This window comes from Mesoplodon densirostris, chromosome 18 (genome assembly GCF_025265405.1).
Source record: "Mesoplodon densirostris isolate mMesDen1 chromosome 18, mMesDen1 primary haplotype, whole genome shotgun sequence".
Lineage (NCBI taxonomy): Eukaryota > Metazoa > Chordata > Mammalia > Artiodactyla > Ziphiidae > Mesoplodon > Mesoplodon densirostris.
Genome location: NC_082678.1, coordinates 15723074 through 15735710, shown reverse-complemented (window position 1 = coordinate 15735710; position 12637 = coordinate 15723074). Strand labels below are relative to the sequence as shown.

The 12637-nt window shown below is 56.0% G+C and overlaps 2 protein-coding genes across 2 annotated transcripts in view; both read left to right on the top strand.

The window, feature by feature from the left end:
* The first annotated feature begins 222 nt into the window (after nucleotides 1-222).
* ENPP7 (ectonucleotide pyrophosphatase/phosphodiesterase 7) lies at nucleotides 223-7413 on the top strand. Its single transcript, XM_060082260.1, has 6 exons — nucleotides 223-475; nucleotides 1770-1915; nucleotides 3101-3727; nucleotides 4387-4651; nucleotides 5339-5436; nucleotides 6933-7413. The coding sequence occupies exons 1-5, from the start codon at nucleotides 223-225 to the stop codon at nucleotides 5419-5421; spliced, it is 1374 nt and encodes a 457-aa protein (XP_059938243.1). The 3' UTR covers nucleotides 5422-5436; nucleotides 6933-7413.
* Nucleotides 6197-12637, top strand: part of LOC132479115 (basic salivary proline-rich protein 4-like) — a 35861-nt gene continuing 29420 nt past the window's right edge. The window contains exons 1-3 of the mRNA XM_060082705.1: nucleotides 6197-6251; nucleotides 7246-7500; nucleotides 12055-12388. Coding sequence (XP_059938688.1) covers nucleotides 6197-6251; nucleotides 7246-7500; nucleotides 12055-12388 — 644 coding nt within the window. The remainder of the gene's footprint in view (nucleotides 6252-7245; nucleotides 7501-12054; nucleotides 12389-12637) is intronic.

Genomic DNA, 12637 nt, shown 5'->3' with positions numbered 1-12637 from the left:
AAGGGGGCGGGGCATGGAGCCCAGAGAGATCCGCTGGCAATAAAGGCAGGTGTGCATGAGGGCCAGGCAAGGACACGCGGCCGGGGGCCGTTCTCTAAGGCACAGGTACAGGCACAGTCTCATTTCAGTCACACAGGATAAGACTTGCCCAGTGACCCTGGGACTTTGCTCTGCTCCTCAGCAGGAGCCTGCCTGGGTCCTCGCATGTCTGGAGAACCCATCATGGGAGGCCCGGCTGTCCTCCTCGCCGTGGCTCTGGCCACCCTCCTGGTTCCAGCGTCAGGGGCACCCATCCACAGGCAGGGGTCCCGGAACAAGCTGCTCCTGGTGTCCTTCGATGGTTTCCGCTGGAACTATGACCGGGACGTGCACACCCCCAACCTGGACGCCATGGCGCTCGATGGGGTGAAGGCTCGCTACATGACTCCGGCCTTTGTCACCATGACCAGCCCCTGCCACTTCACCTTGGTCACTGGTGAGTGTTGGCCTCAGGTGGGGCTTGGGGGTGGGGGGAGAGCTGAGAAACCAGGGAACCAACAAAGGGAACCGAGCACATGCATGGAGCCCTGACCCATGGGGCTTGTGGTGCCAGAGGCCAAGGAAAGACCAAGGAGGGAAGACTCTCACTGGGCAGACATGGCACGGCCAAGGCGGGGTGGGGGGTCAGCAACCCTTACCGCTGGTGGCAACGGATAGAAGGCAGATAAAAACACCTGGGTGTCTCAGTTTAAACAGTTTAAACAGTGATCACAGCCAGGGTGGCAACCTGGGAGGGCTTCTGGTGGAGGTGAGGGTGGCCAGGATTCAGAAAGGCAGGAGAGATGAGCCTGAGGCTCCTGCTCTTTCCACTGCTCACCCCTCTCAGCCACCCTCGAACCCATTATTGCTCTGTTTAGGCTAAAAGGCTAAAATCCAGGTGTCACTGGGCCACCCTCCCTCCGGAGGCTGTAAGGAAGGATCCTTCCTGCCTCTCCCAGTTTCTGGTGGCCCAGGCGTTCCTCGACTTGTGGCCACAGCTCTCCAATCCCTGCCCCCTTGTCACATGGCCATCTCCCCCCTGTGTATCTCTCCTCTTCTTATAAGAACACCTGTCATTGTCTGATCCAGAATGCCCTCATCTTAACAAAACCAGTTACATCTGCAAAGACCTTATTTCCAAACAAGGTCACAATTGGAGGCTCCGGGTGGACACAACTTTGGGGCACATGATTCGGTACAGACAGCTTATTCTCACACCAGCATTCCCATGACCACAGACCCTTCCACACACAAACGGAGGCACCTGGTGCTCCCTTTTGCATGTCACCTCCTTACTTAACATGCCACAATGGGGATGTGGAGAAAGGAGGCGAGCTCTTCATCACCCCGCCTTTTCCACCTTCTGAACTTACACACAGGCATTTTGCCCATGAAAACAATAAATTATAAAACCTGCCTCCTCTTGGTTCATTTATCTGCCTGCCTGGGATTTTATGTCATGGCTGGGTCATAATTTACTTAATTAGTTCCCTCCTGATAGCCAGCCAGGTTGCTCCCAACCCTTTGCTAAAACCAACGAGGCTGCAAACGATATTCCGGCACGTGTGTATTTGCACTCTTGTGCGTGTTTAGCTGCAGGGTAAGCTGCTCAAAGTGGAAGCACAATCTCTGAGTCAGAGCATGTGGCTGAGACGGCCCAGCCCGGCTCCCATGGCGGCATGTGCTTCCCCGCTGCCCTGGCTGTTTCCTGCCCTCCCACCACTTCCTCTACGTGCCCACCCACCCCACAGGCAAATACATCGAGAACCACGGGGTGGTTCACAACATGTTCTACAACACGAGCAGCAAGGTGAAGCTGCCCTACCACACCACACTGGGCATCCAGAGGTGGTGGGACAACGGCAGCCTGCCCATCTGGATCACGGCCCAAAGGCAGGTAATGCTGCACCCACACCCACTCGGACAGATGGGGGAGGTGGGAGGGGGACTCAGCCAACGAGGCCATGACCACGTGACATCCATGGCAGGCCCAGTCTCCGCCCTGGGAGTCCGACACTCCCGGCACAGAGGGGTGTTGAGTGGGGTCCCACGGGAGGTGGGAGCCTGATGCCCATGAGGACCCACCAGCAGCTACACAGCCTGCCCAGCCCTCCCTGGAGCCCTGGGACCCAGAGGGGTTTTTCCATCCTCCCAACCAGAGTGAAATCTGGACTTCAGTACTGGTGGGAAGGGGGCCGCGGGGAAAATAATGTGACTCCACGAAAAGGTAACAATGAAATGGCTTCGTACTGTTCCCCTCCCGCACGCCTCTCAGGGCCAGGCAGCTACTCTAAAGAGGTGGGTCATCCTAGTGAAAAGCCCCGGACCCCAGCATCTTGCAATGTTCTGGGCTTCCTGGCAACAAACTCAAATGAATGTTTTTCAAGGTGAGCCCAGAATAAACTTCAGAGGCTACCCCCACCTCATAGGCAAGGCATCCACTCATATCTGAGTCCCCTCACTCTGGAAGGAGCTACCAGACACCAGGCTGACTTGCAGAAAGCATAGCCAAGAACTTGGCATCTCGAGGAAGAATGGCCAGTGGGAGTGGCCAGGCAGACGGGGCATGCATGGACAGATGGTTGTGAGGACAGATGGACCTGTAAATAAAAGAGCAATCGGTTTATGGAAAGACAGACGGATGGCCAGGTTGAAGGCTAGAAGGGCAGGTCATGGGCGGTGTGTGGAGGGGCCGATGGACACACAGCTGGACGAGAGTATAGCAGGCAGAAGCCGGGTTGCAGGCCGGAAGGGGAGGGCTCTTGGGGCAGCACTGTGACCTAGGGCCACAGTGTCGATGAGGACGCAGCATATCTGGGATACTTTTATATCTACTATCTCATTAGTGCCGAGTCCACTAGGCACCTGCTCTCTCCTCTATAAAATCAGTATCAGCCTTAATAACGTAAGAGCTATGAAAGGCCTTTCAGAGAATACAAAGTCCTGTGCCTGCAGTTAGGGGCAGGGATGGGTGAGTGGGCAGAGCAAGGGCAGGCGGTGAGGGCAGAAGCGTCAGCAGCTCATGACAGCCAGGGGACAAGTGGGAGGGGGCCCGTGGCACTGACACCGCCTCCCCCGGCAGGGCCTAAAGACAGGCTCCTTCTTCTACCCGGGCGGGAATGTCACCTACCAAGGCGAGGCCGTGACGCTGAGCCGGAAGGAAGGCGCCCTGCACAACTACAAGGACGAGGTGGAATGGAGGGCCAACATCGACACTGTGATGAAGTGGTTCACAGACGAGGGCCTGGACCTGGTCACCCTCTACTTTGGGGAGCCAGACTCCACAGGCCACAAGTATGGCCCCGAGTCCCAGGAGAGGAAGAAGATGGTCATGCAGGTGGACAGGACCGTGGGCTACCTCCGGGACAGCATCAGGAAAAGCAGCCTGGAAAGCAGCCTCAACCTGATCATCGTGTCTGACCATGGCATGGGCACTGTCAACAAGAAAGCCAGCGACCTGGTGGAGATCCACAAGATCGCCAACTTCACCTTCAAGGACATTGAGTTCGAGCTCCTAGACTACGGACCAAACGGGATGCTGCTCCCCAAGGAAGGAAAGCTGGAGAAGGTATATGAGGTCCTCAAGGACGCCCACCCCAGACTCCACGTCTACAAGAAGGAGCTCTTCCCCAAGTCCTTCCACTACGCCAGCCACCCCAGGATCACCCCCCTGCTTATGTACAGTGACCTCGGCTATGTCATCCATGGGGTGAGTCTCTGGGGGTGCAGGTGCTTCCCTGGGCTGCTGGGTCTCTTTCCAGTTCTGTAAAAAGCACCCCCTGTTTCTAGCCAGACCCTAATTTGAGGAGTGTCAGCCCCCAAAGGGACACACCTGCACTGTGTAACAGGAGTGGGGGGTTTACGTTCATTGCATACCTGTGTGTACATGTGTGCATGCATGTGCACGCATATATGTGTTTGTGTGTGCACATGTGTATAGGGTAAAGTGCGGGAAGATTAGCTGTAAAAGTGACATGGAAGAGGTGAGAGCAAAGAACCCAGGGAGGCTGAGTGGGAAGACGCAGAGCAGGGGAGGAAATCTGGGAAAGGAAGTACTGATGTTTGGGGCGCCCAGCAATGGAAAGGAGCCCAGCAAGCATCCTTGGGCTGAAGCTCCACCCCATTTACTTGGCGGTCTCCATTCATGTCACCGGGTCTTCGCTAAGGCTCCTTCTTTAAGCCACTGATCTTTGGGGGCTAAGAATTCAGAGAAACTGAGGCTCAGAATCCTTCCCACCCCCCCCCCCACTTTGAACTCCTTCCACGGGTCCTCTGCCAATGCAGGGCTGTGCAGAGAGTGCTGGTGGAGAGGGTGGGGTGGGCTGGGAGGGCCAGCAACAACTCACTCGGGACCCTCCCTTCCCGCAGAGACTGAACGTGCAGTTCAACAACGGGGAGCACGGCTTCGACAACAACGTCATGGACATGAAGACCATCTTCCGGGCCGTGGGCCCCAGCTTCAAGAGGGGCCTGGAGGTGGAGCCCTTTGAGAGCGTCCATGTGTACGAGCTCATGTGCAGACTGCTGGGCATCACGCCCGAGGTCAATGATGGGCTCCTCAGCACCCTGCTGCCCACGCTCCAGGAGGCCGGTGGTGGGGTCCTCAGCACCCAGCTGCCCACGACCCCCTCAGGTGCACCCCTGCCCTCCACCTGCACCCATTGCGCCTCCAGGCAGTTGCAGGTGATGTGTGCTTGCACAGCTCTGACCAGGGTGCCCAGCCTGCCACTAGGTGTCATCTTCTCTTTCCCTGTCCCTGGCTCCCGGGAACATCTCGAGTCCCTGACATTCCCACGGCCCCTAACATACTTCAGTGCAACTTGGCTGTGCAAACAGGAGAGCAGGTGGATGTGAGCAGCCTTGTTTAAGGCAGGGAGGCTGAGGGCCAGAGGGGCTGGCAGTTTGCCCACAAGACAGGCCTTCCAGGTGAAGTCCACCTCCAGGTTCCATGGCCACATGAGGGCTCCTTTCTTCCTAAAGTCTTCCTCTGCCAGCCTCCCACACACATACCCTCACTCCAACCCTGACCCATCTCAGGGGCAAAGGTCACCTGGGAGCTGGCAAGGTGGTAGCCCCCGTGGGTGCTTGGCTGGAGGTGGGCAGGCCCCGCCGGGCAGGGGCTGTGAGGGGTCACATTGAAATGAGCCAGGAAGCCAGTGCAGCTGGGGCAGGAGAACAAGGCCTGGGGGCGGGAGGGGCTGGTGATGAAACCAGGGTGCTTGTGGGGGCAGCCTGGTGGCATCTCGCCTGCCTTTAAGCAGTCGGGGTGAGGGACATGCTCCCATTTCCCTCATTCACTGGTTCCTCCGACTTTCCTTAGGGTCTGCCCTCCTGCCAAGAAGCTGGCCCCTCTTGGTGACAGGACTGCTGGTGGCTACAGTTCTCCTGGTCAAGGTCGCATAATACCCACTGCTCAAGGTCAGAGGCCCAGGAGGTAGAGGGGAGGGTGGGACCAAGCTCCCTGCAACTCCAGCTGACACCCCCGCCCTGTCAGTCCTCGGGCGCCCAGGCAGCCCATCCCAGCCTCTCTGCTCTAGACTTGGAGCAGGTCTATCTAAAGCAGACAGGCCAGACAGAACTTCCCCAGCCCCTTCCCTCCTGCCTGCAATGTCTCAGTTCTCCCTGGGAACAAGGGAAGCCACGGTGGGTCAGGTTTGGGAGGAGAACTGCAGGGCAGTGTTCCTGGAATATGCGGGAAGCAAGCTCGGAGGACTCAGCTTGCTGCTGAGTGACAGCCCCTGGACAAAGCAGAAGCAGGTCACTCGTTCTTTCTAAAACTACTCAGCAGGAGCCCGCTTGGTGTTAGGCTCTGGCCCGGGCTCTGGGGACACACAGTGAACCCTGGAGTTTGTAATTTAGGGGCCAGGGAGGGCAGATAATACGAAGAGAACAAATACCTACCCAATCATGGCAGAGAGCAGGCCATAGAGAGGGTGGGGGAGAGGGGACTTCTGTTTAGGTCACCTGGCCTCGCCTGGAAGAGACTCTGCAGCGGGGGGGGGGGGGGGGGCATGAGGCCTGAATGTTGAGGACCAACTGGCCACACCAAGCCCCAGGGGACGAGATTCCAGGCAGGGAAGAGCAAGAGAGAGGCCCTGAGGTGGGACTGGCTCCTGTGCTTCTGGGAAAGAAAGGAAGCCAGTGTGCTCAGAGGCTGGTATACAAGCATGGGTACGCGATGGGCTTCCATGAGAAGGCCCTGGCGGAGCCCCCAGCTGAGGTCGCACAGGGACGTGCCGTGGTCTGACATGAATGATTAAATGGCACACTTACTGCCAGGCAGGAGCACAGGAACAAAAGCAGGTGCGGCCAGTGAGGGGGTCACTCAGGGGTCCCAGCAGGACATCTCAGTGGCAGGGTGGAGATGGGGCAAAATGGACAGATTCAAGATACCTTTAAGGGTATACATGACCTCCAAGGTTTATGGATAGATTGTGGGAGATGGAGGGTGAAGAAAATGGAGAGATGAAGGCTGAGTCTGAGGTTCGGGGCCTGAGCTGCCCAATGAAGGACAGAGCCACTTATGGAGATGTGAGCAGGCTGGAGTCATTCTGCACCCCCATGCCCCACCTTCACCCACTCTGTGCCCTCCCAGGTCCAGCTGAGGGTCAGGAATTCCCACAGGGGTCCTCCTCAGACTCCACCCACCATGGGTGCCTCTGTGCTCCACCCTGCCCAGCCGAATTCCCTCTATCCCTCCCTCCGGGCTTCATCTGCTTCATCAGACCCTAAGGAAAGTCGGAGGAACCAGTGAATGAGGGAAATGGGAGCATGTCCCTCACCCCGACTGCTTAAAGGCAGGCGAGATGCCACCAGGCTGCCCCCACAAGCACCCTGCTTCATCTCCTCCACCAGACCCGCCTTTCTCCTGCCCCATCCCTTCTTCCCAACCCAACACACACGTGTTCTTCCAGGTCCATCTCTTCCAGGAAGCCTCCAGAAGCTGGCCACAGGGCCTGAGCCTGCTCCTGCTGCGATGGTCTACTGGACATGGATGGGCCTGTCTCCTCAGTAGACCTGCGACCGTGCCTCCCTGTCCCAACAGCCCCAGCCCATGCTTGGCCATGATGGTGCCGGCACTACGACCTGCCCAGGTTAGACCTCCAGAGGCACAGGTCCACTCACCGGTCCATGGCTCCCAGACTCGCAGGATGCCCCCACTCCTTCCCTCCCCCTCCCTCTCCTTCTCATCCCCCTCTTCTGCCTCCCCACTTCCTCTCACCACAGAACTGTCCCATGGGGGTGCCACCATCTGTGGCCACGGGGGCGGGGGTGTGTCGGGAGCCCTCTCGGGAAGGCATCACAGGCCTGGTGGCGGTCGAGCTATAGGACCAAACCCTCAGATGCTCGGACCTCAACCTCCACCTCCGATGGGCGGCGAAGAGGCTCTGCCTGGAGCTCCCAGTCCCAAGTCCACATGCCTCCAGCCCAGGGGCATCTCCATCTGGGCTGACCAGGTCCTGCACCCAGGCCACCGGGAGGGTACCGCCAGGCAGAAAGCATGGATGGGAATAAAGGACCGGGCTGGTCGTTACTAAAACGCAGTGACCAATGTGGGTGTGACCTTTTGTTCTAAAGCCTGCTGGTTTCTTACAGCCTTCCCACTTGGATCCAGTGTATAATAAACTCCTAATTCCTTAGGAGGCTGACAAACACAGGGGAACCCACTCATTCTTGTTGGGGATGGGCCCTAGAGGGACAGCCAGCAAGAGGTGGTAAAGGGTGGGCTCCCCGTTAAAAGGGAAAGGGGGGATGAGAAATGACAGGGAACCAGAATCTCTATGCCACATTGTTCAGCAAGAAAGAAAACACTGCAAATGGTAGAATGCCACTGGGGCGGGGAGAAAGGGGGGATAAGTCTAGACATAAGACATGTCCCTGGAGAAGTTTCATGAAAGGGTGAGCATTGACTGGCTCCAGAGAGGGGACCCAGGTGGCCAGGCCAGGAGCAGAGAAGACACTGTCCACCACCTAGCGCCGTGGACACTGTCAGTACTGAGCCACTTCAAGGACTGTGCGTTCACAGCTACTTTCAAGAGCGTAGACTTTGGAGTCAGACCAACTCCTGCTCCAGTCTGTCCCCATCCGCAAGCTTTGGCCTTACGGGGGTCGCTTACCTCCCCCAACCTCAGTTTCCTCATCTGAAAAAAATGGGATGATAAGGGGGTGCCTGCCTCCCTGAGATTACCCCAGGACGAAGCACCGGGGCAGGTGCTTCATAGATGGTAGTCATGGGAATGATTAAAACCCTACTGTAGGGCTTCCCTGGTGGCTGGGCCCGTGAGCCATGGCTGCTGAGCCTGCGTGTCCGGAGCCTGTGCTCTGCAACGGGAGAGGCCACAACAGTGAGAGGCCCGCGTACTGCCAAAAAAAAAAAAAAAAAAAAAAACTTGAAAACCCTTCTGTGGGAGGTACTGAACTTGTCAAATTCAGCTCTTTTTCTTTTTCTTTTTAATAAATTTATTTATTTATTTTTGGCTACGTTAGGTCTTCGTTGCTGCTTGCGGGCTTTCTCTGGTTGTGGCGAGCGGGGGCTACTATTTGTTGCGGTGTGCGGGCTTCTTACTGAGGTGGCTTCTCTTGCTGTGGAGCACAGGCTGTAGGTGTGCGGGCTCAGTAGTTGTGGCTCGCTGACTCCAGAGCGCAGGCTCAGTAGTTGCGGCACACGGGCTTAGTTGCTCCGTGGCGTGTGGGACGTTACCGGACCAGCTTTCGAACCCATGTCCTCTGCATTGGCAGGCAGATTCTTAACCACTGCGCCACCAGGGAAGTCCCAAATTCAGCTCTTAAACAAATAAATCCAGCTGTAACAATGGGAGACACATTCTTTGAAGGACAGGTTTGTCAGGATCTGCCTATTCCTCACCTATGAATCCTCCCTCTCCCTTCCCCGGGCCTCTTGCTTCTACCTGCAGCTTGAGCTTCATCTCCATCTGCAGGATCCATCCATCCCAACCTGCCCTCCATAGCTGCCTAACCACCAGCCTAGAGCTGGAGTCCTGCCTGACCAGAAAGGCCTTGCGGCTCCCTGGCCCTGCATCCCATAGTTGTCCTGGAAGGACTACCCCGTCCCCACTGCCTGCAGCCATACCAGGATACCCAGACCCTCCTACCTGCCCGTACCACCTTCTGACTCTGGACAGGCCCAAATCAGGCTGGAGGAGACCGGTGGGTTATCCATAAACATCCACGTCCACGGAGCAGTGAGTGTTCACAGGTGCCGGCACAACAACCACAACCCCCGGGTTTCCAAGAGACACCCAACCTTTAACTGAGAGCCCACGATTATCATGGTCAGCCTACCCTACTTTCCAGGGACGGGCCAACAGATACTCTGAGAATTACTCTTGATTGGCTCTTTCAAACAGAAAAGAGAAAGAGAGAGAGAAAAATAATCTGGTCTGTCCCACATTAAGTATCCTGCTAGTACAGATGTCTGGCGTCACCAGAGCACCCCCCAAAAAATTCCAGGCAGTTGACTGACTTACTGAATAAGCTTCCTGCATCGGGAACACAGGAGCTAAGGCGGGCAGTGAGCTGTGGGCTGTTTCCCATCTGTGCAGCTGGGGGTGAACCAGGGGCGGGGGCACTGCCCTGAGCAGCACGGCGGGTTCAAACCAGCTCCCGAACTCCAGCACTCACTAACTCAACACTCTGCAGCCCTGGGCAAGTTCTCACATCTGGGCCTCAGTTTCCTCACCTGTAAAATCAGGACCAATAGCAGTACCTGTCTCATGGGGTGGGCCCGATGACTGAGTTAATATTTGCAAACTGGGCTTCCCTGGTGGTGCAGTGGTTAAGAATCTGCCTGCCAATGCAGGGGACATGGGCTCGAGCCTGGTCCGGGAAGATCCCACATGCCAGGGAACAACTAAGCCCGTGCGCCTCAACTACTGAGCTTGCACTCTAGAGCCCGCGAGCCACAACTACTGAGGCCCACGTGCCACAACTACTGAAGCCCGCAGGCCTAGAGCCCGTGCTCCGCAACAAGAGAAGCCACCACAATGAAAGGCCTGCGCACTGCAACGAAGTGTAGCCCCGGCTCACCACAACTAGAGAAAGCCCGCGCACAGCAACGAAGACCCAACAGAGCCAAAAATAAATAAATACATTTATTAAAAATATATATATATTTGCAAGCTGATTAGAACAGGGCCTGGCCCACGGAAGGCCTACATGTTTTAGGAGTTATGAAGAGACAGGGTATCACGTAGTGAGAAAGTAACAACGGCTCCCTTTTCATCTCCAAGCCTTCTTGTTTCTCTAGCAGAAAGTTTCTGGTTGGTGATACTAAATCTTAAACACCTCCCTCTGTAGCATAGAGAGAGGACCCAGGCTCAGAGCTCTGGCGGGCAACTGTATAAGAGTGGAATGTTACAACCCTGTTTTATTTGCATGATATTTTTTTTATGATCATCTTCAGCCTGGATAAGTGCTACTGATTTTCCATTTGAGTCTGTTATTTTAAATTTTTTCCTTTTAAAAGTAACTTAAGTAAAAAAGAATGAGTTGATTTAAAGAAAAATGTTGACTGGTGGACATAACAAAACGTATAAATAATGAAGAAGGTTATCTGGAAGCAGACCTGCTGGAGGTTGTCCACGATCCTCCTGCCTCCCCCCCTCCCCCACAGTGTGGCCAGCCCAGGACACTTCTGGAGGGCAGCACTCGGCCTCTCTATGGCCAATGTCCAAAGATTCCCCCTCCCAGCCCCTCCACAGAAATACACTATATTTCAAACATGCCCTGCACCCTTCTCGGCTACCTATCAGAGGAGTTCAGGACACCACAGAAAACTAATGTTGCAGTTTGTGACACAAAGTTCATTTTACTATCAGTCTAACCAAAAGAGTCTGGAGAAAACCCCAGCTGAAACAAAGCCATGCATTGCATTCTGTAGCCACATGGAGATGACTGGGGACTCACACATCATCCACACACAACTGCCTGTCAGCTCAGAGCCTTTGTTGAATTTGGCCAGTCCAACTGCTGGCAGTAATGGATGAAACATCTGAGTAAAGACTGGGTAGTTCATGCCTGGCTGGGTGTATGATTGGAGACACTGAAAGCCCCCTTTGTCAAGAAGCCCTATTCTTTAGAGCCAGCTCTGCACGCTGTCACCAGAAGGCAGCACTCTTGTTGGGCTCCTCAACACCCCTTGAAGCCTTTCTCAAGCAGCTTCTGAAGTAGAACCTCCTGTTCCTCCAGCTTCTTCTTCTCCTCCTCCTCTGAAATAGCTGCACTCCTCCTCAGACCAGCCTTGGGGAAGTGGTCAAGCAGTATTTATGTTTCCTCTAGTTTTAGATGGAGCCCCAAGCAAAATACCGGACGTTCAGAGAAAACGAGAACTTTCGACACTAGATTTGTTTTAGGATCCCATGAGGGAAGGGATCACATAGCCCCATGCTTAGCACAAGGGCCACCCTGGATCAGTGGTTCTCCAATTGGTAGGTCTGGAAGTGGGCCTGAGAATTTACATTTCTCACTAGTTCCCAGGTGATTCTGATGCTGTTGCCCCTGGCACCACATTTGAGAATCTTTGCACTAGATAAAGGTTATGAATGAAAGAAAAGAAAAGAAAGAGGGAGCGAGGGAGGGAGAAAGGAAGAGAAAGAAGGAAAGAAAGAAAGGAAGGGAGGGAGGCAGAGAGAGAGAGAAAGAGAAAGGAGGGAAGGAAGGAAGGAAGGAAAGAAGGGAAGGAGGGAGGAAGAAAAATGGCCTAGACCAACCTCCTCGTGTTAAGCAGGATAAGAAGGTGGCGTCACCCACCAGTTTGCTCTGGACAAAGGTGGGAGGGGAGCACAGGTATATCCAAGTTCAATCCTGGTAGGCTTGGCCAGCCTCTTCCCGAGAAGGCTCTACTTGCTGGCAAAGAAGTCTGTGCTTTCCGGAACCCAGCGAGCTGCTCCCCTCTCCACTGAAGAGAAGCCTCCCTTCAGCCCTTCCCAGTCTTTTCATTTGTCCTGGGACCCAACAGGAGCACCTGCGAGTCTTAAAACCCGACAACTGGTTGCGACGCATTCCGGCGACCTTTAGAACGCGCGGGTTCATCATCCCTGAGCAGGAGCCGAAGCGCCGAAGCCTTGCTGCGCCTTCACACCTCACAGCCGCAAGCGCTTTGCGCACCGGTGTCGCTGGGAGGCGAGACGGCAGGAATCCTTCGGCCCCCGCCCCAGGCCGGCAGAGCTCCCGAGTCAGGTCGCTGGGTCCCCCAGGCAAGCAGGGTCACCAAGGAGGGCAGCGCGTCCAGACCCCAGCCTGGGCGCCTCATCCGACGCCTCCCCACCCCCCACCCCCGCCGCGGGACCATCTGTTGCCATGGTTACCCGCCGCACTCCCTGCAGCCCGGGCCGGAGGTTCACCTCGGCAGGCAGAGGACCGCTGAGCCCGCTTGAGTTGGGGACTCAAGCAGGACGGGACGCGAACCTCACGCGCCGCATACGCACGCTGTACACTGTCACACGCGAACCGCACACGCCGCGCACTCATCTCACCCGCACTCGGCACGTACCACATCCCACCCCACACACACCACATACACACAAAGCACACGCCACATGCACGCACACTCCACACGTGTTGCGCACACTGCATGCACCCCACGCTCTACACCACCTCA